Source organism: Acomys minous, assembly GCF_964271855.1.
Source record: "Acomys minous genome assembly, chromosome: 13".
NCBI lineage: Eukaryota > Metazoa > Chordata > Mammalia > Rodentia > Muridae > Acomys > Acomys minous.
Genome location: NC_140495.1, coordinates 12,210,281 through 12,238,096, shown reverse-complemented (window position 1 = coordinate 12,238,096; position 27,816 = coordinate 12,210,281). Strand labels below are relative to the sequence as shown.

The 27,816-nt window shown below is 45.9% G+C and overlaps 1 protein-coding gene across 3 annotated transcripts in view; it reads right to left on the bottom strand.

Annotated features, from left to right (window-relative positions):
- The window catches only part of STAC (SH3 and cysteine rich domain), a 115,874-nt gene that overhangs the window by 62,547 nt on the left and 25,511 nt on the right, over window positions 1-27,816 (bottom strand). Inside the window, exon 2 of one of the 3 annotated variants that reach the window (XM_084753530.1) lies at window positions 1,990-2,269. The exons of 1 other annotated variant lie outside the window; for it this stretch is intronic. In XM_084753530.1, coding sequence (XP_084609656.1) covers window positions 1,990-2,269 — 280 coding nt within the window. The remainder of the gene's footprint in view (window positions 1-1,989; window positions 2,270-27,816) is intronic. One more of the 3 variants, XM_084753531.1, reaches the window with a different exon arrangement.

Below are 27,816 nucleotides of genomic sequence, written 5' to 3'. Positions count from 1 at the left end.
ACCAAGTCTTATAAAGTTGCTGCCTTTGAGGTGTCTGTTAGGGTAATGGCTGTGACATTCCTCAGAGGTGAACACATTTCCATTACTCATTCTTAAAAACACATGTTCCTTGTCTTTTCACACGCATCACAATGAGATCTAAAATAGATACTCATCACCACCTCTTTCAGGGTTATGAATAGCACTACCTTGAAAAGGCCTGGTGGCACCTGAAAGTGACGCATGGATTCTGAAAGGAGGCTTTTAAGAAACCAAGCAGGAGGCAGGCTGCCTAAGTTCCTTGAGCATGGAGCATGGTGAGACCCACTCGGTCTCCCACGCTGGCAGCCAGGTGCTACACTCAAATGGAGAAGGAGGGGGTGGGAGCTCCCAGGAGGAGCTGCATCTTCTAGGCAGAGAAGTTGAAAATCCAGACAGCCCAGCATTGGATTAGATTGCTGACCTTGCTCTCCATCACTTCGGACATCCCCCTTTCCAGGTGGCTGGGCATATCAAATGATATTTCTCTACTCTCCTGACTGTGGGGTTTCTCACTCAGTTCACCCAACCAAAGGAATTCATCAGAAGTCATCATACGGGGCCACCTCCAGCCCAAGAGCTCAAGGCGCTTTGCATTCTGTCCACTTGTCCTTTGCCAGGAGAATGACACGACAAGGCTGAGTCTCTGGCTTAAGTAAAGAGTGAGGGACAGGGACAAGAAAAGACGCAACCGCTAAGCCATGTCTCTGCCAGTTGGGCTCTCTCTGATCTGAATACACTCGAATGAGAGTTGAAGGATGGCTTGCTTTAGCGCGGGGGTTTTATGGTCGTCGTTAGGCGATGTTATGATGGAAATCTCTCACCAATACAAACCTCGATTTCCATTGTGGCTTGTTTGGGGGAAGAACAGACATAGCTGAGAGTAGAAAGGCAGCGTGTGAGGCAGCAAGCCTTATCTGAAAGTGTGGGCGGGTCTTGTGACTATGGCAACAATAGAACCGATGCCACTTCCCACTTAGGATGTCCCACCTGGGAGTGGAAGGTCCCAGGACAAGAGCTGTACTGATGTGATACACAGCTGCACCTCACGACACTCTGTGAGGCTGATTGAAACAACATTCTGTCATTTCAGAGAGCTGGACTAGTGCAGGTCCAGAGACAAAGAGTGCTCTTGGGATATCTTTATAACAGTCACTGATTGCCCACCTGTGTTGGACCAAACAGCTTTGTAAGGCTTGGAGGTAAATAGCTTTTGGAATACATGAGGACCTTAAATGTCCACCAGCCCAAAGGCTGAGCATGTCATGGTTCATATCTGAGGCTGAGATGTCAGACCTTCTGGCTTTCCCTTCATGTGGCTAGTTTCTGATCCCACCCATATATTTTGGGGGGGGGGAAATCCCTTGATTTATAACTTTCATTATTCTGCTACTAGAAAAACTTCATGAAACATTAAAGCATGGTATTTAAGGTAACCTAAATCTGTGTTCCCAGGACCAAGGTCACTAATATTTGGTCCTGGAATAAAATCTAAGTCTCTTTTACATTGACACACTATTAACTTGACCTTGACAAGGGTGAGGGAAGCAGAACAGTCTACCTTCCTGGCTCCATTGGCCATCACTGATATGTCCAGTTTCAGTGATGACCGACATACAGACATCTCAGGTCTCCTGTGCCTACCTGGATTAGCAAGCTCAGGCATGAGAGCACGAGCCACATACAGAATAGTGTAAAGGGCCCCCGTCTCCTGGTGGAGGGTGCCAGCCGATGTCTTGGTTACAACTGATTCCTAATCAACAACAACTTCTACCTGGTCCTGCCTCCTTTTGCTTTTCTCAAGTCCTCTCCCTCAAAGCCACTCCCCATGCGGACCTTCTTGCACTTAACTCTCTGACGCGCAGAGTTGGTCTGCGGGTCTCTGAACCCGGGCGTCCATCTCTCATTCATCTCCCCAGGGGCATTGCCACCCCATTGTAGGGGTGGGGGTGAGGGTGGGGGGAGTCTTACCCACGATCATGTGGTTGCAGACATCACAGAAGGTAGGCTTCTTAAAGACATGCTCCTGAAAGGCGTGGACCTTGCTGTTGCTGCCAGGGTGCAGGCCAGCCCTGGTGGGCATGGATGCCAGGTTTCCAGGAATGGGTATCGGGCTGGGGCCTGGGCTGGCCTTGGCCAGCAGGTCTGCTTGCGATTTCACGTCACTGTTGGTTCTTGGGAAGAAGTTGTCGGCGCTTTTGCTCCGCAAGCTCTTGGTCTTGAAAGAAAGTGACCGTTTTAGTTTCTGGAGCTGCAATGCAATGACAGGACAACCTCTCTTATGATTTGTCCTGTGACTCCTGGGGGTGGGTGGTGCAGCCAGCTCTTCCCTGTACCCCATGGATACCTTAGCCTGGGAGGTTCTGCCAGGCCTTAGTGTGGGTAGTCCAAGGTCAGCGGCTAGCTGAAATGGGGCTCACTGGTCCACCTGTGCCCCGTAAGCCAGAGAGAGAACGAGGCCCCATCTGCCCCATTCCACCTTCTCCCCAGCCTTGCCTCCTTAGGCCCCACCAGTGTGATGTCTGAGGTCCCAGGATACTGGTTTTCAGCCTTCTATCTTTTGAGTTTGCAGTAGTTGGGAATGAAGTAGGAGCTCCTGGGTGCCAAGGCTGTGTGTGCACTACTGTCTTCTCCCTCCCTCCCTGCCCCTCGTGTCTCCTGTGCGCTCTCTCTCCCTCCCTCCCTCTCCTGCCCCCCCCCCTCTCTCTCACACACACACACACACACACACACGACCAGTCAGTAGCTCTTTGTCTCTATGGACAGTACAGTATACCAACAATGTCTCCGTCTGACTTGACATTAATCTGGCTACATGGTCTCCAGGAAACAGAGCAGAAGCTCTCTAATCTGCATGTATCTGAAACATGTGGAAAGAAACATATGCCGTGTGTAAAGCATGCCTGTATGCCTCTGTGTGTGTGTGTGTACGTGTGTAGCTTATGCTTATGCATGTGTGCAGTCAATGAGTATATGTATTTGTACATGTATATGCATGTGTATTATATGAATGGCATGTATATACCTATGTATATATTGTGTGTGATTATGCATGTGCCTGTGCGTATGTGGTGTGGGGGAGTGTGAGGTGCTTGTGTGATGTGTGTTTATGAATGTGGTATGTGTTTAGCTTTTGTGCCCTTGCCCTGGCTTTCAGCCTCAGTACACCACACCATGTCCTTTGCCTTTGAGACTTGCGGTGAGACACAGAATGGATCTGGAAGAGACTAGACTTGAGTCCAGTGTGCATTGCTAACCCGATCTTCATGCTGATGTGGGAGGGAGCTTCTGGAAGCACAGAGGGAGTTTGAGCCTCGTGCTTAAAGTCCTTTGAGAAATTCCCTTTCTCTCAGGCATGAAGGGCAGCTCCAGATGAGTATGATGATGCCTAGACCCCTTGCTACTCAAGAGGCTACAGCTAGTGGACCACAAGGTGTGTCTGATGTGCAGAGTGGTCAACTTTGGCAACTCCACATCTCAAAATGAATAGTGAAAAACAAGGCCAGGGATATACAGATCATTGCCGGAGTGCTGGCCTGGCAAGGGTAAAAACCTTAGGCTCAATACCTAGTGCCTAACAAACAAAAGGTCTGACCCCTGCTGCTCAGACTCCTGGGCCCTCAGCCCTGGTGATGGTCTGCGTCAACACTGGCTTTGCTCAGTCCTTGCCAGCGACCAACGGCTCTCTAAAAACCTCCCCCATCTAGACAGGAGTGCACAGTGTGCTAGCTGTATGGCTTTCAGCGGTCACTACACCGTTGAGGTGGTCTCCTTAGGAAAGGACTCACCCGTGGCTATTCTTCCTTTCCCCTGAAATCACATCAGTGCAGCAGCTGAAGGCACGCATGAAGGTGCCCTGTGCTGGCTGGAGTCTCCCCACACAGCGAGGCCAAGGCAATATCAAGCCTGTCACCTCCATCCCCACTTCTGTCTTGATCTCAGAGAACCAGGAAGCCACTGTAGCCGTAAAGCTGGGGCACAGTATAAGAAGACCACAGTTCTCCACCCCCCTAAAGGGTGATATCAGTTTGCAGTGTGATTTTACAATGGACTGAACTCAGGTCCTCTAGAACAGCAGCAAGTGCTCTTCACCACGGAAGAGAGCCAATTTTCTACTCTGGGAAACTTGCTGGTTTGAGGACTCGGCCGGTTTTAGGGACAGAGATTAGGCACGATCTCACATCACAGCCAAGGCTGGCTTAGAACTTTACAGAGCTCAGATTGGCCTCAGACTGGCAGCGTATCCTCATTGTTTAGCCTCCCGATGAGAGTTCAGATGTGAGCCACTCGGGCCCCTGAGCTTTTATTGTATTTTGCTTTAATGTCATGCTGATTAATGGGGTTAGCACATAGAGGGCACTTGTCATTAAGCCTTGTAGACCTGAGTCCCACTCCAGGGACCCACATGATGGAAAGAGGACTGACTCTTGCCACATATGCACTGTGATTGCCACGTATGTACTGAGGTGCACATGCACACACACATACATTGTAATATTTAAAAATTAACTGTATGTATTCATCGAACATTGTACTGTCATATAAGGGTATTTTGTGAAAGCATGTGTTAGCGCATCTGCAACAGTTAAGTGGCATATCCATTTATCTATCCTAGATGCCTGACAACAGAGGACCAGAGGAGAATTGTGTGTACATATTCTTTGAATATATATACAATGGGATTCCTTTTGGTCATAAAGAAGAAAGTAATGTTTTCAGGAAAATGATGTAGCTGGAGATAATCATATTAAATAAATTAACCCAGTCTCAGGAAGAGAAATGTTTTCTCTCATTTGGGGTTCTTAGATTTTTATACAGATGTATAAAATATATATATATATATATATATATATATATATATATATATGTTTGATAGTAGACTCAAGACTATTGATGACAAAGAGAACTGATGAGGGGAAAGAAGGAATGAGGTGCGGGTGATATGAAAGTATGAAAGGAAGAGCTCTAAGCCAGTTTTTTTCCAAGACAGGGTTTCTTTGTGTCATTCTGGCTGTCCTAGACTGTCTTTGTAGACCAGGCTGGCCTCGAACTCACAGAGATCCACCTGCCTCTGCCTCCCAACTTCTGGGATTAAAGGCATGCGCCACCACTGCCTGGCTTCTAAGCCAGTTTTAAGGTAGGAACTCTGTGGTTCCTTTGGAAGCCTGCTAAATGCATTCAGGATCCAATCTGTGATAACCTGAGGGATTATGAGGGACAAGGCTCTTTCCACCCGGGGAGCTCATGGGTGAGCCATACCACTCCTTGCAAGACAAAAGGGACTTGAGAGGACCAAGTCCCACCCAGACTGTGAACCCCACTCCCTCATCAGCAGAAAGATGGCAGTGGTTGAGGCTATTGAGTCACACGTCCACTTTGCGTACAGGACAGTGTATAACCAATACAGGCTGTAGGCCAGGAAGGTGGTAATGGAGCCTTGGAGAAACGAAGGCTGAGGAGGTCAGATAGCTAGCTAAAGGTCAAACAGCTCATGAAGACCAGGCTCAAAGTTAAGCCTGCCTTCTACTGACCTAATGCTTTCCTTTTCTCAGTGAGTCTCCAGGTGTTGGACCACAGTGGTAGGCAGTTACCCCAGGTCTCAGGAACATGGGGCTTCTGCTGTTCAGTGAGCATGCCAAGGGCTTTTCAGTGATGAAGCAGGTCTGTGGTCTCCAGAAGTTTCCATGTGATGGCACGGAGACCTTGCACTCCCCTTCCGTGACTTGATGTGTGAGGCTGAGTATTGTGTTAGGAGAGGAGGCCCGCCTGCTTCTAGAACCAGAATTTTGTTGGAACCAATGGGACGTTTCCTACTGAAATGGACTGATTGAAAGACATGACCACCAATTAAACAGGATCCTAGGTGCAAGCTCAAATGAGAACTTCCTTCATCCATACATCCCTAAAGGGGCAGACCAGAGAGGAAGACACAAAATGAGGAAGCACAAGAAGAATTTGAGAGGCAAAGAGGTTACAAAGTTATTAGTGCCCATGCACAACCACTGAGGTACAGATCTATTTAAATAAAGGATTTCAAAAATACTGTGTGTGTGTGTGTGCATGTGCATGCGCACCACATAGTTGCTGATACCCTTGGAGGCTGAAGAAGGAGCCCCTGAAAATGTAGGTTCCCCTAAAGTCACAGAGAACTGTGAGCAGCAGCCTGACATGGGTACTGAGAACTGAACTCAGGTCGTCTGGAAGAGCGGCGAGTGCTCTTCCCTGCTGAAGCACACAGTTGGCTTCCACAAATGTTTTCAAGCACCTTCTCGTGGGCTGGAAATGACTCCTCCCTCAGTTCTTAACACTTCAGTCTCACATCTTAGAAAACTACAAGTAGGAGGTCATTCTTTCTCTTATTCGTTAAGCAATTCACTAATGAATATCCATTTGGGTGCTACTAGGTGGTAAAGCAGTGAAACAATGTTCAAAAACAATTAAATTAACCTTAAGATTTAAAGCCTAGTAGGCAGAGGGGGAAAATATGAATAAATGACAACACACTTGGGTGAGTATGTATGTTACGAAATGGAAATAAAAAGAGCTACAGGCTTTAGAAGGTCGCAGGAGGACTTATTTGACAGGTGACATTTGAGCAGAAATGTGAAGAGAGTGGTGTGTGTGTGTGTGTGTCTGTCTGTGTGTGTGTGTGTGTGTGTGTGTGTGTAGTGTGATAGGAGAGCATTGTGGGTAGTAGAGAAACTAGCAGATAGTGCTGATATTTGGGCAACCAGCAGAAGAGCATTATGGGTAATGAGAACACCAGCAGCAAGGATCCCAGTGAGAAAGCAACATGCCTGCCGCAGCGGATGAAGATGTGGCAAGGGCATAGATCCAAAATCAGCTTCAGGTTGGGGCTTCTTTGCTGGTTATGGCAAGGACTCTGGCAATGGCTCAGAACCAGGAAGTGCCAAGGGCTACCTTTTACTTAAAGGGCTACTCTAGGGAGTGCTTGAGAAACAGATGGTTAGGAGGGGAGAGTGAAGTGAGAGAAGACCTGATGGGAGATGCCGGTAGTAAGCATCTGGCTGGGAGGTGACCCTGACAGGTGTGGTAAGACACACTTGATGCCAGGTACAATTTGAAGGTGGACTGAGGAGTCTGTGGAAGGCTTGAGTAGGAATGGGTAACTCTAAGATTTCTGATTGGTGCAGCTGAGTGAATGGAGGCATGTCCTTTTACTAGAAGGAAGAACATCAGAGAAGATGCAGTTACCATGGAGACCGGGAGGTCTGGGATGCTTATTTAGAATTTAAGGGGCGTCTAAGTGTTGGTAGGTAGAGTCATGATTTTGGCATTCAGGGAGGAAGGTCCGCGCTGTGTAGTGAGTGGGGAGCCATGATCACATGGGTGGAAAGCTGGCCAGGAGCTCATGAAGTCAAAACATATGCCATGAGTAGACCTTAGGGAGACACTGAGGAGAGAGGCCAGGATGGTGCAAATTTAGAGGAAGATTCACGAGGCCAGGCAAGGCTGTTTGAGAAGAAGCTGCCAAGGAAAGGCGCCTGGAGAAAGGGATATTATGGGAGCCAAGGGAAGGACATAATTCAGAGAAAGCTGGAAAGCCAATGGGGTCAAATGAATCTCACCAGCAATCTAAGTTCACACGAGCTGTAGGGTTCTGCAAAGGTAGGCCTTTGGGAGAGCTTAGCAGCACAGGAGATTCAGTGTAGCTCTGAGTGTGTGGTGACAAGGTTCCAAGAATGGCCAGTGGTGGTCAGTGGGCAAGGGACAGTTTCTTGGAGTTTGCCATGAAGCAGATTAGTAGAGAGACCCAGTATCTGGAGGGCGCTGTGCTATCTCAGTGTTCTTTGTGGAGAGTTTTGCTTAAATGCGGCATTATTTTCAAGCTCCTTTTAATCTGATGGTGCATAATAGGGGGGTTGTGGTTGGGGCTCTGTCCTTGAGTGGAGGAGAAGTGGGAAGGAGGTATCATCTACAAGAGAAGACAGCCAGCAGCAAGCCGGCAGGGCTGATGCCCAATGCATACAGATCTTCGTGTGTGTGTGTGGGGGGGGGGTGCTTCACATGTGTACAAGCACGTGTGAAGGCCAGAGAACACCCCGTGTGCTGTTCTTCAGATGCCACCCACCTCATTTTGGAGGGGGATGGAACGTAATCTAAGATGGCTAGACAGTATCCTCAGGCATCCGCCTGTCTCTCCTCCACAGTGCCGGGGCTGCAGGCACCTGTTACCATGCCTGGCATTTATTTTTAATGTGGCTTCTAGGTAGTGGCACTTGGCAAGCATTTTACCCACTGAGCCTCCTCTTGGCCGGGATATGGATTTTTTGATTTTCCAGAGCATAAAGGAAGCCAGGAGGGACTGGGCAGAGCTAGAAGAGAAAGAGCAGCATACAGACGGAACACGCTGGTGCACTCTGGAACAGAGTACGATGGTGAGCAGGATGCTAGAGAGACAGAGCATCTGTTACAGGTCACTGCCTATTTCACAGATGTGAGAAGCCAGTGGCTTGGCAATTTAGATGCCAGTAGACCACAGACTGAAGCGCCATATTACAAGTCTCCGAATTCAAAGCCCCCCAAAGCCAAATGAAGTCTGGTGGAAAAGTGGCCCACCCTCAATCTCCTCTTAGAAAAAAAAAATCTCTCAGCCTAGCGTGATTTGTCACCCTGGTGCCAGCTGGGATTTTTCGCAGTGATCTACACACCTGCCATGTTGAATAGTATTTAGGTGGCTGTTCCTTCCGGGAGTGTGGGAATTGGGCAACCTGAGAGCACACGGAGCTTAGCCTGAAGGTGACCATAATGCAGGCACGTTGACTCACCAGTTGCGATGAAACTAAGTAGCCGGTATGTGCTTGGTCTTCTGAGTAGGACCGCAAGTCTGAACTATGTGGGAGAGTGTACTGAAAGCTAGGCAGCAGCTTGGGAGGCACAGACTCCCTGGGGGTACTCGGAGCTTGGCTTGCTGCTTGCTGACCCTAAATCATCACTCGCCTCTGCAAACAATCTCCTCAGCTATCTAAAACAGCATCAGCACCACACTGACTCTGGTGTCTGGATTCAGATGAGGTCATCCATCAGAGAACTGTTGACAAGCAAATATCGCATCCTGAGTTTGTCTATGTGATCTACATTTTTGATTTTGAAAACGAACATGTTTTTTTCTCTTGACATTTTGTGTCCTCTAAAGCAGTTTCATCTTCCTGTTTAAATAGTCACTGGCTTCTTTTTTTTTTCCCTATGAAGATATGATTAAATCAATTGGTGATCTAAGCATGAGGGGAATGAGTTACTTAGCAAGCAGAGGTGGGTGATCAACCCTTGTGCGTGTACATCCTCCTGAGACCCACTGCCCCCTTCGCCCTCCCATCAACCACATGGACAGCTAACCACATCTATTTCAAGTTTGGCTGAGGTTGTGGTTTGTTCGAGCATTTCCCAGACATACCCAAAGGCTAGTGGGCAGATAATGTATTCTGGGCCTTGGGAAGTGCAGGGCCTGTGATGAACTTTCCAGTCTTCCTGCTGAGTTTTTAATCTTGCATAGTTGGATTTCTTTTATTTTCTTGTGCGTGTGTGTATATGCAGATGCACATGCATTTGCATGCACATTGAGGCCAGATCTTGAGTGTCTTCCTCAATTATTTTCCATCTTAGGTTTTGAATCAGGTTCCCCCCTACACACACACACACACACACACACACACACACACACACACACACACACACACACTCTATGTGGAGCTCACTGATTGGCTGGCTGGCTGGAGTTCACTGATTGGCTGGCTGGCTAGCTGGTTCCAGAGATCTTCCTGCCTCTGCCTCCCCTATGCTGGAATTACAAACATACAGCACCAAGCCTGACTTTTTAGGAGGCTCCTGAGGACTGTAGTGCAGGTCCCCATACTTGTACAGCAAGCTCTTTATTGACAGAGGCATCTCCCAAGCCCGCTTCTGATTTCTTTAATTGCAAGCACAATACAATTCCAGGTTAGAGTCACTGCAGTTTAGACAGTGACTGAAAAATCAGAAAATTTCTCCCTGTGTCTGTCCAGCTTTGCTGCAGCTGTGTTAATAAATAGACTGATAAAGCATCATTTACTGAACAGGACTGCCTACATATTCTGTTCCCAACAGCTGCATTGTTGGAGCAAGTCCTTGAAGCCTTGTGGCTTGAGTTCCAACAGGAACGGGGAAGATTAACTCAGTACTTCCAGATTCCCTCACAGCCCTGATATTGCAGGACACTGGGATCCGGAGGAGCAGACTCCATTCTATAGACTGTAGGGTGTGCTTCTATAGGCAAACATCAACACTGGGAATAGCCAGAGGTGGCGCTGATAATCATAAAGTAGTAAGTAGACTGTGACTACTCTCTAGTCTATGCTGTCGTAGATAGGAGGCATCAGCAAGAGCTAGAATAGTCAGAGACATTATTTCCACCCCACATGATTAATTCATTTCTTTTTTTTTCCTTTTGAGACAGGGTCTCATAAGTCTAGGTTGGTCTTAAACTTACTATGAAGTCAAGGATGACCTTGAACTTCTATCTTTGTTACATGAGTCTTCTTGACAGATCCCACTCCTAACTTTTTTAGTCACTATCTTTGTCTTAGACACGTGGACACAGCCAGAGGAGTACACACCCCAGATTTCCAAAGCTGTGTTAGCTAGCAATGGATTTGTTTTTTTCTGAAATGACTTCTGTTTATGACATCAGCATAGTCATACATTCTCCCAAGTATGATGTCAGCATAGTCATGTATTCTCCTGAGTATGACGCAACCATATTTATACATTGTCCTGAGTATAATGTCACATAGTCATGCACTGTCTCTTGAGTATGATGTCAGCATAGTCATACATGGTCCTGAGTATGACATCATCATAGTCATACATTGTCCTGAGTATGATGTCAGCATAGAGATTTCTTCTTGAAGAGAGAATCGATGTGTTGAGAAAAAAATGAGGTGAGAAGCCACCAGTGGCAAGGGAGGATAGAAACTCAGGGACTAATCTCAGAGTAAGGAAAGTCTGAGGTTCCACTGGGTCCTGCGATGAAAGGGATTTGCAGAGTGAGATTCCCAACTGCCCAGTGGGTAGGTGAATAGAGTTGTTGACCATGATGGATCTGGGCTGGGAAGGATAGGAAGAGGCAAACATAGGGTTGATTGAAGCAAGCACTTTTCGGTAAAATACTTCCAGACAATGTATAATGTAAACTTGCCTTTTTTTTTTAAACTCAGAAAAATCCTTAGCAATGTTTACATTGGTCTCTGAGGTATATGCATAAGGGTTCACTATTAGCCTGAAGGAAAGCTTTCCTGGAGTCACCTGATATAGAGTGAGTTGTGTGCTGTGTTTCCATTCCTTCTCCTCCATGGAGTCTTAGGGGGGGAAGCCCTGTCTGGGAGGCACAGAGGCTGAACTGAAATTATGGCTGTTGATCCACATGGCCTACCAAGGGCTCTTAGCCAAGCCGTAAGGTACTGCAGCCCCAAGCCCTATTATATGTGGTCATACTCGGTCTCCTCTGCTTCATATGCTGTGGCTGTGATTGCTGATGGAGACTGAGGAGGGGGCCAACCCCGGGACCAATCATTTTTCTTCTCAAGCACAAAGAGAAGAGCTTGGCTCTTGATAAATGTTGGCTGTGTGCATCATGGAAAAAATCAGCTCAAAAACACACGAGGGCTTTGGATTATGAGCTGTTCTAGAATTTGATTCACGGAACCCACTGACGAAATAACCAGAGGGCTACAGAGTAAACACGTACACTTGAGTGCAAGGCCAGGCTTTGTTTCTTAAGCATTGCCTTGTAAATAGTAGGGACCGGTTGCAGTCTGAATTTCGTCCTCCCTAATTCTTCGCTGAAGGCTTAGCACTCCACCCAGTTCCTCAGAATGTGACTATGTTTGGAGAGCTGGCTTTGCAGAGGTAATTAAAGTCAAAACAAGACCATTATCATATTTTCTAATCCAATCTGACTGGTGCCCTCACCAGAAGAGGGAACTTGGGGGATGGGAAGATAGCTCAGTGGGGAAAATTTTGCCACCCAAGCACTGGTGTCCAAATTCCCATCTCTATGTAAGAGTTGGCTGCAGAATCATGCATCTGTAACGCCAGTACCTGGACGACAGAGATAGGCAGGCCACTGGAGCTCAGTGGCTAGTCTCCAGCTGAGCTGGTGAGCACTAGGGTTAGTGAGAGGGAGTTGGCGACAAGAGAAAGGCACCAAACATTGACCTCTGGCCTCTATGCTCAAGGGTGGGCACTCGTACCCCACCCCATGTAACACACACACACACACACACACACACACACACACACACACACACACACACAAGGACACACAGTACATGAAGAAATGACTAGGTGAGGACACAGTGAGAAGGCAGTCCTCTGCAAAGCCTGGAGAGGGAAGCCTCAGAACTCAATATATGGATATTAGATCTCCAGCCTCTCGAATGGAGAAAAAAAACTATGATATTTATGTCTTCCAGCCTGTGGTGTTTTATTACAGCAGCTGTACCAAACTAACATGGTCCTCAATAAAATCTTGCTGAGGGTCAACATTGTGTTCCTAGAGTGATGGATGCTATCCATCAGGAAGAGCTACAACAAGGGGCTCCTGTTCTGTTCTTGGTGCTGTCCACCACACATCCACCTAAGGTACAACCTACTAGGTGACAAGAATGGAAGACAGGCAGGCTGTCTTAGCCATATATGTTACCTTGGATGTTGTCACATCTTCTCTGCTTCTACATCTCAGCTCAGAGCTGCTGCCCCTGTCCTGCCAGAGCTTTTTATAACTTCACCACAAAGTTCAGTATCCCTTGTCACCAGGCAACTGCATCCCTAGCACTACATCCCCATGGCTACATTCTGTCCTCTCTCACTTTATACAAAGAGGTATGGACACTGCTTTACCTCTCTATCCTTACCTACAGTGTAGTTTGGGGCCTGGGATGAGTACTTTGTTTTAAGTGAGTAACTGAATGAGTGGGCCTTCTGCATTGTAAGCTTGGATTTCCCACATTTACAGGGTGAAGCATCACAGAGTCTTTCAAACAGTGCTCTTGCTTACAAGACATCAACATTTCCTTTCTGTCATCTTCAGCTCTATTTTTTTTGCCATGAACCATGGTCAACCTCCTTTCTCTTCTCCAAACCACACAACTCTGTACCTGTGGTATTCCCTGCTCTGCCCTGTCTCTGTACCACTTCTTTGCCAGCTATTTTATTGCACCACTGCTGTGTGGAACAGATAGAAGGAAATAGAAGAAATGGTTTCTACCTTGACCCTGAGGCCTAAAATCAGAAAATTTCAACAGCTCATGTCTAGCAAGGGGTGATGGATGTGAGGAGCTTACTCAAAGCTAAGGCGCCTCTGTGGTGGCCAGGCAAGAGCAATGGATAGGCTCAATCCAGGATGTAGCTTGGAAGTGATCCAAGAACTTGGAAGGGGCATTTGGGGGGGGTATGTGTCAGCCATGATGAAGAGAGGGGAGAGAGAGAGAGAGAGAGAGAGAGAGAGAGAGAGAGACAGACAGACAGACAGACAGAGAGACAGAGAGAGACAGAGAGAGACAGAGACAGAGAGAGACAGAGAGAGACAGACAGACAGAGAGAGACACAGAGAGAGAGAGAGACAGAGAGAGAGACAGACAGAGAGAGACAGAGAGAGACAGAGAGAGAGAGTACTGCTCTGAGCAGGTTCCCCATGTGTTCCATGTTCTCAACATGCACAGACCACTTATTGGTGGCACATGAACCAGTCTAGAAGGTCACAGCAGTCACAAGGAACATGTCTTCTGCGGTGGCTCTGGGACATAAGCGTAGCTTGTAGTGAGACCTATGCAGGTCATATGGCACAGTGAGGTTCTTACAGGCAAAGGTTCCTGAATTGGTGACCCTTGTGCCCTTGAAGGCAATTTTCTTCCTCACATTCTCATTATACAGACTGTAAGTGGTAGCCAGCTTAGCATCTTACTCAGTTTATCAGGCCTTGGGCCTAAAATTGCCTGTGGTTACTTACTTCTGCTCTGTGCTTCATGTCCTGCCCAGTGGCCAACACATCCACCCATACTTCTTTAATAAACCTATGTAGAATCCATCCTCTTGACACACCTCTGCTGCCATCACGTGGGTCCAGTCTGACACCCACCTCACTGGAGGCTCTTCCCTTCTCAAGGGTTCTCTGCCCAAGTCCAGAAATCACATTGTTTTAGCTCTACTTCCCTTCCTGCAAAGTGGCCATCTGTGAGTCCCTAAGATGGAAGCTGATAACGGTTCCTCACCCTAGTTACTCAGACCACTAGACACCATGTCAGTACCCTCCGAGGCCCTACAGCCCAAGGGCTGACCATCACCTCATTCCCATTCTTTGTTTTTCTCGTCCCTTTGGCTCAGGTCAGACAAAGCAAGAATCCTGCAGCCAAGGCCTTCACTGTCCCTGTATCTCGTCCCATTGCAGGTTTTCTCACTTCTCACCCTGTTCAGATCTGTGCCCAGGCTCTGGTCTACCTGACTGTTCAGAGTGCTTTTTATTATATATATTTCACTTTCAGCATTTTATTTTGAAGACTTTTAAGCCCACAGAGCATTGGTAAGAATAGCCTGGGAGTACAGATCTCCCCTTTAGCAAGATTGAACAGTTGTCAATAATTTGCCAATACTTGCTTTTCTTAACCTTTCTTCTGGCCCATTGATAATGGTTAGGATTAGTATCACCACTGCTGTCATTCTTAGATACATTACACAAATCAGGCTTCAACATTTCCGAGTTATTTGGTGAATAATTTTCAAGAAGTATTTCATTATGAAAACATAATACACATGAATACAGTTTTGTTATTCATACTCAGAATTTTGAAAACTGGACCAGTGATGTCTCTCAAGAGCATTAAAAAAAAATCTTTCTTAGTCTCTCCTCTGAGGTTACATATTTCTTTTTTTAGTCTCATTTGGTTTGGGACAGCGTGCTGTTTTTCTGACTTTGGTGACATTTTCATCTCTAAGGACACAGAGCTGCTGTCTTATAGAACGTGCTATAACCCAAGCTTGTCTGGTATTTCTTCACAATGAAGTGAATGTTATACAGCTTGGAAGAGATTTCTCAAGTGTGACGCTGTGCCCTCTGTGTGCCATATCAGAGGCACATAAAGCCTGGCTCTGCACTCCGTATTTATTGCTTTGTTTGTTGGTTCTTTGGCTCCTAAGCAGGAAGGAGGGCTCTGAAAGGGTGAGCCATTTCCACTGTTTTCTGGCCGTTTATGTTTTGGAACCTAAGACATTATCGATGCTCAATAAATCCTGCCTGAAAGAATGAATCCACGTGTGACTGGCTCTAAACCCCAGTGCATTTGACTAACAGGAAAAGGGTTTGCTAAGCACTCTTGGTGATAAAAATCTCCATGGATGTTGAAAGAGGAGGACTCATGGATGGGGCGGGTGGCAGGGAGGAGGAGAATCCAGGGAGAGGCGGCCGGAAGGGATGAGCCACAGTTGCTTCTCCCTTGGCAGTTCTCAACCTAGGGCTAGGCCTTGGCAAATGTCCACGGATGAGGGAGAAGAGAAGGAGGTTGGTGGCAGAAAGAATGGAGACAACAGGGATTTTGTTTTAGATGGAGTAGATTTCATAGTAAGAAATGAGCTCCTTGTGATCAACTGAGAGGCAATAGCTGCCCCATATTTGTAAAAGTTGATGAGTGAAATGACATATCCCATCATGTTAGGAGAGTGAGATGTGGGGACCAAGGGTTATGGCTGAGGGCCTGGCAGGGGGCTTAGGCCATAATAAATGGTTGTCCTTATCTGTATTTGAGAACTTTTCTTTACACACATTGCTTACTGGACCCAAAATTATTAGCAGAATGAGGAGTTGAGCCCGAGCGTCGGAGTCCACATCTGGGGGTCTTCCCACAGCCTAGCTCTGCTGCCCTCATTCGCAAGAACTCAAGAGAAACTTTGGTCTTGAGAGAAATGGTTTAAAAACCTCAGTTTATATGCTGACTGAATAACTTGTGTATCTCAAGCAATGCGTGCGAGCCTTGATGTCCCATTTTCAATTCACGGTGGAGCAAATCCATAGTTGCAGCTGAGCTCACAGAACTTCGCAAATGACTTTCTATTAAATGGCTCATGGCTTTAATGGCTGCCTGGAGAATCCGAGTAGCAAGTCCAATCCCAGATCTGGGTAGAGCCTTAGCTGACACTTCCTCCAGTTGAACAGCCAATCCAGCGAGAAGGACGGTCACTGGAGTTTCATTTGCCAAAAGAAGGACAGAGATTTTGGCTTTGGTTTTGGTTTTGAGATGGGTCTCACTATGTAGATAAAGTTGGTATGAAATTCATAGAGACCTTCTTGTCTCTGTCTCCTGAGTTCTGGGATTAAAAGGCATGTGCTACCATGAGTGGCAAAGTAGCAAAGATTTCGATGAAGATACCAGAAGGTAAATATAGTCAAAGTACGTGATATGCTTGGATAGAAATGTCTTTATGAAACCCAGCACCACAAAGAATGAATATGTGCCAATACAGAGTTTTGTTTGCTTGGTTTTTTGAGACAAGATTTCTCTGTGTAGCCTTGGCTATCTTGGACTCACTTTGTAGACCAGGCTGGCCTTGAATTCACAGTGGTCCACCTGCCTCTGCCTCCCAAGTACTGGGATTACAGGTGTGCGCCACCATGCCTGGCACCAATACAAATTTTAAAGAAGAAATATCCTAGAGTTAGAGTATATCAAATGAAAGAGGAGAATGCCTACTCATTATATTTCATTTTATGTTTCAAAGTTACACTATTTACTTATTATTTACTTAGTGTATGTGTACATGTATGTGTACATATACGTGTGTTGGTGCCTATATGCCATCTTGTGTGCATATGGAGGTATCAGGAGTCGGTTCCTTGCTTGCGTTATGTGGGTCTCTTGTCACTCAGAAGCAAGAGCCTGACCCTCAGAGCCATCTCATCAGGCCAAACTACTTACCTGAAACACTGAAACACACTTGATATGCTAGAGAGTTATTCTGAACCTTTTGATTCAGTAGATTCCAAGGTTCTACTATCTATGAAAGCACAGCCCAGTGATAAATTACCTGACATTTCTCTATCTTAACATTTCATTTTACAATAATTTTAGTCATATGGACAAGTGGCAAAATAAGGTGTCCTCTTATGCCTTTCACTGGGCCTCCCCTGCTCATCTTTGACATGACCACAGTACACCCATCCTAGTCAACACAATAGCACTGTGATAGAACTGCTTGGCCATTACAGACTTAGGGGAGCATCACCTTGTGAGAAGTACCTGCTGTATCTCTTCATTCTCCAGACAGAAGCCGGTCCTATGCTATTGCTATGTTCCACAAGACACTTAGCTTTTCTCCATCTTCACGGTCCTCCAGCCCATGGCAGGCTCTGAGTTTTCTGTGTCCCTGAGGACCTTGGCTCTTTCCAAGGCTTTTGACTAACTCTTTTTGTGAAATGTCCATCAGTTTGCTTTTATTTGATGCTCTCTCATGGTTAGACATTATCAATCCAGGACTTCCTAGTCATGTAAGGCGGGACCTGATGTTAATGTATTGCACAGCTAGTGTTAACTTTGCTCACTGGGTTGAGGTGATGGTTGCTAGGTCTTTCTATGATGCAGGTAGGATTTCTCTTTTTGTAATGAGTGTCATGTGACCACGAGAAGGTACACAGCTCATTGTACTGTCTTCTCTAGTCATAATTTCTCTAAAGGCAGTGAATCTTGCCTGATATTTTCCAATGGTGGTATTCTATTTCCTGATGTATTGAGTGGAACTATCAGATTAAGGAGTCCTCTTCTGCTAGAAATTTTTATTGTTTCTAGTACTTTCTTGAGGCAGAGATCTATAGTGGCCCGCCAAAATCCATTAAATTTTTTTTTCTTGTTGGGTATAGGGTTAGAATACATTTTACAAAGTGTCTTGCAGCTACACTAGGAAAACAGTCTGAGTTCCTGCTATGGATATAGTGAAGTGCCTTGATCCTCCTGAAACTAGGCATCAGGGCTATGTGTGTGCCTGCATCCCTCCCTCCATATGGATGTAACGGAGAGCCTCTTCAACCATGGATAGTATGTCAGTGTACAAGGAGGGAAGTCTGGGAAGAAAATTGCCGCTCAAACCCCACATAATGCGGAGCTGCTGTGCTAACCAGACCCTTCCTGGAAGGATGAATGCGGGAGGAATAAACATTTGTTCACTTATTGTTTATGCCTATTGGAATTCTTTGTTACAGCAACTTACCCTCTGGCATATGCCCTGTACAAATAGCAATGGAAAGAACGTTGCATCTTCATGGTTCCCTATGCTCCTAAAAGTATCTAACAGCTATAACGCTGGGAGGGGGTTGCCATGCCAATGTGACTTTGGGTATCGGGAAGCTGTGGGGAGAGTACAATAAAAATGCAAAAAACTGCAAATCACTAAACACTGTATTATTGGAGGAGATATAAAGAAATAGTTGGACCCTTAAGGGGATTTTAGGATGACTGGAGTAGAAAAATCACGTAATGGTAAGGTGAGAGGCTTCCTGGATAAAATAAGGAAACAGCAGGAATCACCATGTGTCTGGTCAGTGTAGTTAAGAATCATCTTATGGTCTGCCACGGTATGAGTGTCCTGTCGAATGTTCTAGTACCAAACGTGAGCAGTGCACATTTTCTCAGTTAACAGCACAGTCCACATGCCCAGAGAAACCCTTAGCCTCATTGCACACTCTTCAGCACACACAAGGCCTCACCCAAGTGTTCTGAGTGCAGGCAGAGGACCACTGATGAGCAGAAGACACCAAAGCATCAGGAAAAAAGTGAGGTTAGTTATTGGTTAATGCCACATTATAAAATGAAGCTTAAGAGCTGTGTGTGCTGGGTCAAAACCTTCATCCCAGTACTCAAGAGGCCGAGGCAGGAGGATGGCAAGTTCAAGGCCAAGCCTGTTACAGTATATTGGCACAAAACAAAAGGAAAACGGGGCCCATATAAGTCAAGAACGTGTACCACTTTTAGGAATGGTGAGACCTAGCACTTTCATGTAGTGGACTCTTTGCCAATGACTGTAAAACTTAAATGGAATCCCAACATCCTATAAATTCACATCTGAATAGATTTTTTTAAAAAAAACTTAAATGCCTCAAACACCAAGGGATATATTTTCAGCTAAATTTTAAGACACAAAAAGAAACTCATAGTCACCAAATAATGTTTGTTGTGTTGACCCACTAAGAAAAGCCATTAAAAATTGTTTTGTGGGAGAGATCTGCAACCTGAGTATTTTCCATTTTTCTGTTTAAAACTGTATCAAAGTATTTTATTATAGTGCTATTTAGTGTGTAAACTGTGTCACTATACATGAAGTATAGTTTAGTTTTTTAAATATAGAAACAAAAGGCATATGTGTGTACACATGTGTGTGTGTATAATGAAATGAAAATAGAATACAAACAAATATGTGCGTCTATGTAGAGCTGTTAAAACATAAGAAGTATTCAAAACTGGCAAATTGCATTCCCTCCTGACCAATTCCCAGCGGAATTAAAAGTTTAAATGTGAGAGAAGAAAAATAGTAAAGTAAAAGGGCAGAAATGACAACTGGAGGGGAAAAAAATAATACATAGACTTAGTAATCACAAATAATGAGGGAAAACATTTGTGGGTTTTACGATAAAATACAAATCGTGCAAGGGCTTGACACCCATCTGCACCATGGGAGATAAACAGCCGAGGTGAGAATCCACCGGGAACCTGTGGCTTGTTGGGCTCAGCAGCTTAACATGCTGGTCTATACAGTGAGAAAATCAACATGGAGGTGAGCATCCTGGCTTGTGTCTGGTGTTTGCTTTCTGGCATCTGGTAGGAAGTCAGGGCTTCTGTTTGTACAAGGGATTTGCTGATGTCTGACAGTGAAATGTTGTGTTGGTGTGCCGGCTTTTAATTCAAAAGGGAGTAGGAATGCTAAGAACCAAGGAGCATGCCATGTTGTCTTTTGGTCACCGCACTGACAGCCAGGTGCCAGTTCCTTACCCTGTAATTAAAAAGCCCCACAGAGGCTAGTTAGTTAGTTTCACTAATATGCAAGGCCCTTGAGAGTGGAGTCCTGTCTGTGTTGTTCACACATTTTCCCCAGTTGTATAGAGTTGCTCAAAGTGGCTTCACTCAACACCTGGGGATGCCTGGCACTTGGGCATGGCTGGCCTGAGCTGATACGGGCTAGAGCGTCCCAGATGCGAAAGATTCAGTACAAAATGGCGAGTAGCATTTTAATGACTATCAGGTTTCTTTTGTTTCTTTATCCTGAGTCCCATGCACATCAAGTTGTCCTGAAACTGACTATATAGCGAAGGGTGACCCTGAACTCCTGATCTTTCTACCTCTGTTTCCTGAGCGTTGAGACTCCAGGTGTGTGCCTCCTTGCCCAGCTTATGTAGTGCCGGGGTTGAGCCCAGGCTATGTGCATGCTATGCAAGCCCTCTCTGCATTGCTAAATTATTATTAATACAGTGACCGGAAGATGTTAAGTTACCTGTGAGGCCCATGATACATTTTTTATTAGGCACCAAGTGCTTACCCGGGACAATGACTGACATGTTGTAGACCCCAAAAGATGCTGACCGAAGGAATGAACACACAGTAGTTCAAGGGAGCTTTTGATTAGGTTCTCTGTGTTTGCCATTGATTCCTCAGTGTAACTTATATATGAGTCAGAGCATCCAAAGTGTCTATTTGAGTGAGGAAAGGGTGGCTTAGTGGAAAGAACTAGTTTAAGTTTCGGAAGCAAGACCATCATGGACAGAACACCATTTGCCCAAACACGGTCTTCATTTGTGGAGTAGAGCTACTGAGTACAAGCACTTTATAATGCTCTCTCCTCACTTCTCGACCCCTCTATGAAGGGCCAGAGTACCAACTTACAGATGATGCTACTGAAAGGCCAGATGGCAAGGTCCTCTGGGAGGAACTGGTGAAACGAGGAGTCAGTGGCCACCTCTAGAGTCTCCCTCATCTTGTGATTTAGTCGTGACAGGCCAGCAGGGTCCCCAGCCAGCCCCCAACCTCTGTGTCCACTGTTGCTCTGTCTGAGGATGCTGTCGCCCTTGCAGAATGCCACCTGCTCCGGTAAGATCTGTAACAGCTTGTTTGTTAAGTTAAGAGCTTGTCTGTTTCCCGTCTACGCTCCTCTTGATGTGGACTTCCTAAGAGTCAGGTGGGTTCTCGGTCTTTACTGGAGAATCCTCATGATCCATACTGACTGACATGGATGGTACACAGGTAGTGTTTAACAGGCAGTCAATGTCACTGAGGTCATTGAGGACGTTAGATGTCACTGTCATTCTAGCCAGAAGCAGGCACTTCTTGCGTCTGCCCTGCAATGCCCTCACACCAAGTAAATGTCTTGTCTCAGTTTCTGTTGCATTGTCATCAGCTTTCTCCTGTCCCGCCACCTCTGATGGTTTACATTTATTGCCATCGTGATTACATTTAAAGTTGCCATGGAAACCCAACTGCTCGTGTGCCTATGCAGGACTTTCTAGTTTAAGTCAAGTGATACTTGAGGTGGGAAGACCCCGCTGTGGGTAGCACCATGCTGTGGGCTGAGTCTTGGACTGTGGTGAAGGAGAGTTAGCTGAGCACCAGCCTCCATCTCTCTTTGCTTCCTGACTGGATACGTGTCCTGTTGCCATGGGTCCAATTGCCCCAAGCTCCTACTGCCGTGCTGTCTGGCTATGGTAGACTGTAATGCTGAGACTGTGAACCAGGAATGTCTTCATCCTTTACTTGTTTTTCATTTCATTTCATTTCATTTCATTTTTTTTAGGTATTTAGTCACAGAAGCCAAAAAGGCAACTAATACACTTTACACACACACACACACACACACACACACACACACACACACACACACAGACACACACACACACACACACACACACACACACACACACACACACTACGTGAGAAAGGAATCGTTGGACACCTCTGAAACACTAGGGAACTGGGAAGCTTAAGTGATCGCTGGAGTGGAGCCCGGAGTCGAATCTAGATCTGTCAACTCCAACATCCATGCCATGGCATCTCCAGGTAACCTCCTCACAGGAGGGTCGGTGCTGAATCCACATCCCTTGTTTCATGGATGTTGGGGGACCTCTCATCACCGTAACCTCACGACCTGACTCTGGAGCAGCAGTCTCCTGGACTGAGCTGCTGTTGTCTTGTTGCCTATAGTGGAAATACACCTTGCTGAAAGGGCCCATCCACCTGTCATGGGTATGTCTTTTATGAGTCCAGTGGGAACATTTGCCAGCAGTATTCTTGGAGCCTGGTCATTCTCCCAATGTGGGATAGGAATACCACCCTGTGTATTTGAGGAGCAGCAGGGAGTGTGTACTGTGTTGGCAGATGGGGGTTGAAAGGGAGAAGAAGGCAGAGGAAGAGGTGACTGCATGGCCTGGGACCCTAGGGAACCTCAGAGGAGACAGCAAGGGATTTGGGGTTGTTTTTGGTGTGATGGAAAGTGAGCAGGAGATTAAAACGACTGCTAAGTTATACATGGAAGAAGCCAAGTATTTCTACAGACAAATGACAGCCTGTGTACCATCCTATCCAACTTTTTGACATTGTCGCATGACGTCATTCACAAAGTTCACACTTGAACCATGTAATAGAGTTACAAGAATACATGGCAAAAAATGAAACTATCTCATACCGCTTTCAGTAAGTTTATGATTTGTGTTGGCCCATAAGCGTGGGTTGGACATGACTAAAGTTATGGCAGTGGAGATCACATGTAGTGACCCTTTGTGGTCTCAGTGGTTGGAGATGAGCCGAGATAAAGGGAGGAAAAGGCAAGGATGAATCCGGGCTTTTGATTTGTGTTAGTTGTCACTGGAGAGGTGACTGTGAGCATGAAGAAGAATGTCTGGCATGGGGCAGGGTTGGTGGTTGGCGTGTCACTAGCAGGCAGGTGGTTGTCATAGATTGGCTTTTGCGATTGAGGTCATTTATCCCTAGATGGGTGAAGGGGGTAACTCATAACCAGAGTTTGAGTTTTTTATCTAGCAATAGGTGGGAAGTTCCCATCTCTTTGTGGCTTTTTGTCCCCAGCAATGAGCTTACATTTCCTTAAAATGGAGCTTAACATTTCCATTTCTCCTCACATGTGGTGAATCTCTCTATACTGGCCATCCTACAGAGAACAGAGAAGGTTGGACCATCTACTCTTAACCCTTGGCAGTCAGCAATTCAGCTATCTCCTTGCTTGAGGGTAGAGGCAGAGGCCCATGGCCTGCTATTGAAGGGGCACACAGACACCTTGAGACCAGCAGAAAAGGCAGGGAGAGGAGTCACTGAGAAAGACACCTAAAACTAAACAAAGCCCCAGCTCTCTCAGAATCAGTGGTCTCTCCAGCTTAGGGGATGGGGGAGGGGGCGGGCTCCTCTATGGAAGAAGTCTGTGACAGCTGCCACTAAACTTGCACTTGGGGTGTGGCTGTCCTGTCTTTTAATTGTTCAACTTACGGAGAAAAAGAATCCACCTGCTAGGTGGTATCGGGATGACTATTAGAAGATCCTGCGGAGCAGAAAGGGGCTCCAGATTCCCCAAAGATATGGTCCCTAACAGTACACTGAACTGTTCTGAGGAGTGACATGACAAGCTATCAGAGAGAGCTATGCGTGTTAGCATGCACTTGAAGGGAAAGACAAAGACCAATAGTGAATTCTATACACACACTCTAAAAAGACTGGAGTTTTCCATCTCCATCTCCAAATCAACGGACTGCCGGGAACACAAATATGCTTGCTTAATTGCGTGGAGATAAGCAATAGACCAGTTCATTCGGAAAAGTGAAGTGGTCACCTTTAAGATTTCCCCCCAAAGTACACAAATGCGTACATGAATGAAGATACCATGAAGTGCAAGACCATAAGTGACAAAAGACTCTAGGGAGCTGGCTTGCCCTGCCAGTCCAGCTGCCTGGGTCTCCATCCCCTCCTTGATTCTGAGTAGCTCTATTAGCTTCCATTGGAATGGAAAATGGAGGCTACTGAGCTAATTCAAAGAGATAATCCCACAAAGCTCTTATCACAGGACCTGGGACAACGTGTCCGTGCCATAAGCACCAGCTAGCTGCATTTCCTTAGATGCTTGTGCCCAAATGGATGGGTGCATGCATACAGAGAAAATGCCTTCAGATTTCTCATTCCCCCACTGCTCTTCAAGAATGGAAAGATGATTTTTTTCTGTCTTCTGAGAGCTGGCTGTTTCTGCTATGCTGTCCGTGGCCCAGAGCCTGCTGCCCTCTTGAATGAGTGGTGAATATCCCCAGCAAGTCATTTTCTCTAAAAATAGACCACCCCAGCTGATCTTAACACTACTCCTCATCTCCATAAGCCTTCCAAAAAAAAAAAAAAAAAAAAAAAAAAAAAGAGAGAGAACAGAGTCTATTCTTGAAAGGATTTCATGCTAATCTGTCAGAGGCAACATGACTCGGTGACACAAATAAAGCCCTGCTCAGCATCTGCAGACTGCCCCACTTTCCGCTCTCCCATAACTGGATTCATATGAAATTGAAGTGTAAGGCAGGTGGGTTTCTCCAGACGCTGCCAATTCAGTCTTCATTCCGTCTGGCTTTATGGGGCCATTTAACTGAAGTCTTTCACCCTGGCAATTTAATGCCTGACTTGCTTTGGTGATTTCTTCCTGAGGACGTGTGTGGGTGGACTTAGTGAAGGAAACAGTTAAGCCACAGTCACCTTGTAGAATCCGATGGCTTTTTCTTATCCCTACAAGCCTATTAGGCTTTTGATGGGCAGGATCACTTGGCTTTCGGGAAGCAAGGACCATCCATTTCACATCACCCACACGGCTGAAGTAGTGGCTTTTGCAAAGAACAAAACAACACAGAGAATGCATTTTAAATCTGAAGACTCAACTGCTAGTCCAGTGCTAATGGGGATGAAACAGCATGAATTCTTTAGGTCCTGAGGACCCAGGATGCAAAAATCAACTCTGTTGCTATTTGGATTGGTCTTGTCTATGGATCTGGGGTTGGCGCATCGAGTCATGGTCTAATATAAAACCATGACTATCTCATAGTCACATGCACTATTAATGTGAACTTTTTTTTTAATGTGAACTTTTAAAATGGAGTACACTAAATCTGAACTTCTATAGAGATGCAACAAACATATTTTCATAGCTTTAGAAGCTGTTCATTCAAATCAAGGGCAATGGATTTAATATGCTCTTGACCTTGACATTTATTGGCAGATCAGCTCCTTTTAACATTGTTTCTTTGATAATCATCATCATCATGAACAGCACCATGAACTTGAATCACAGACCTTCTAACACAGTATGTGAGATAAAAGATCCATAGTATTTTGTAAGGTTTCATTTTGCACCATGGTAGTTATAATTAAAGATGAATGTTCACATACACAAATCATTTAGATGCGTACAGTTGCAAATACTGGACGCTCAGATTCAACTAGGCTCAATATAGCTATTGTCTCCTGTGCACAAGGTCCTAGTGCAGGGATTCCAGCAATGGGTCCTTTAGCAGTTGAATGCTCTCATGGAGGACTTGGATTTTTTTTCTGTTTTCATCTTTGACTTCTTCACCCTAGTCTGGTTCAAAAAGATGTGGCTGTCTATTGGCAAATATCCAGTCGTAGCAGCTTCTTCACTGGTCTGTTCATATTAACCCTGAAAAACCTTTCCCACTGTAATTTCCTCAAGCGTCACTGGTCGGAATTGCAATGAATGCCATTCTTAAACCAATCACTTGCAAGGAAAATGAAGTCATCAGGCTTGGCTTAGTTAGACCAGTCAAGATTTGTCTTTTTGATGCTTGGGCTGAGAGAACAGAAAGGTGGGATATGAGAGCGTAGAAGCATTTCATTAGAAAACCGGGAAAGGAGTAAATGGCTAAGGGGTAGACACACCCTTAACTCTTCTAAGGCCGCAGAGTCCTGGTGGAGAATTAAAAGGACTGGGCTAGTAGTGAGAGGAGGAGGATGGAAAAGAAGACAATGAGTCTCATTGGGGCAGGAATATAGAATCCATCACCTACAGCATGGACAGGGCTGTGGATACAATGAGATGATAGCCGTTGATTAGGTTACATTATCTAAGAGAGGTAAAGGACATTCCATCTGAGTCGAACTCCATGAGATTATAAAAGAGGAACACAGGAGCATCTTGTTGGGCTTGACAAAAGAAGCTTGCACAGAGAGGGAGGAAGGGATGGCATGTGACAGGGATACTGAGAGCATCCTAGGGTGACTAATATGATAGGGGAAGGGAGGCTTTAGCCATGTGACTGCAAGGGGATTAACTCTTCCCATAACCTCAGAAGAGCTTAGAAGAGGACCCTGAGCCTCACAGGAGGCTGACAACTTGGTTGTTGTGTCAAAGTCATCTCAATGGGAAGCTAAGCACAGAGCCACCTCAGCCGCCCTCCTCACCCATCAAAAGTGTGTTACAGTGAATCTGTGTGGCTCTAAATTCCTAATTCCTTGCATCTAAAAAAATGCCCTATATTTTCCTTGGCTTAGAGATTCTCTGCCTGTTTGTCTCTCTCTCTCACTGTCTGTCTCTTTGTCTCTCTCTCAGAAACAGGGTCTGTTATTAGTCACTGTTATTGTTGGATGAGATGCCATGACCAAGGCAACTCCTATAAAAATTTTTAATTAAGACTGGCCTACAGCCTCAGAGGTTCAGTCCATTATCAACATGGCTGGTAGCATGCAGCACATAGGATATTAGAACAGTGGCTGAGGGCTACATCCTGAGCCACAGGTGGGGGGAGAAGGGAGGGAGGAAGAGAGAGAGGGAGAGAGAGAAGAGGAGAGGAGAGAGAGAGAGAGAGAGAGAGAGAGACAGAGAGAGGAGAGAGAGAGAGAAGAGAGGAGAGAGAGAGAGAGAGAGAGAGAGACAGAGAGAGAGACAGAGAGACAGAGAGAGGAGAAGAGTAGAGGAGAGAGAGAAGAGTAGAGGAGAGAGAGAGAAGAGAGAGAGGAGAGGAGAGAGAGAAGAGAGAGAGAGAGAGAAAGAGAAGAGAAGAGGAGAGAGAGAGAGAGAAGAGAGAGAGAGGAGGGAGAGAGAGAAGAGAGGAGAGAGAGAGAGAGAGAGAGAGAGAGAGAGAGAGGAGAAGAGTAGAGGAGAGAGAGAAGAGTAGAGGAGAGAGAGAGAAGAGAGAGAGGAGAGGAGAGAGAGAGAGAGAGAGAGAGAGAAGAGAAGAGGAGAGAGAGAGAAGAGAGAGAGGAGAGGAGAGAGAGAAGAGAGAGAGAGAGAAAGAGAAGAGAAGAGGAGAGAGAGAGAGAGAGAAGAGAGAGAGAGGAGGGAGAGAGAGAAGAGGAGAGAGAGAGAGAGAAGAGAAGAGGAGAGAGAGAGAGAGAGAGAGAGAGAGAGAGAGAGAGAGAGAGAGAAAGAGAAACTGGGCTGGATATGGGCTTTTACAAACTCAAAGCCCGCCCCCAGTGACTCACTTCCCCCAACAAGGCCATGCCCCCTGATCCATCTAATCCTACCAAACAGCTCCACTCCTGGTGTCTAAGCATTCAAATATATGAGCCTTTGGGGCCGTTCTAATGGAAACCACGCAGGGCATCATTATTCAGCCCTGTCCAGTTAGAACTCAGTATACAGACCAAGCTGGCTTCAAACTCACAAAGATTCACCTGCCCCCGCCTGCCTCCCCAGAGCCAAGATCCGGATTAGGATTAAAGGTGTGGGCCGCCACACCAGGCTTGTTTAGATTCTTAATTATTTTGACACATAATTTCTTGTTTATTCCTA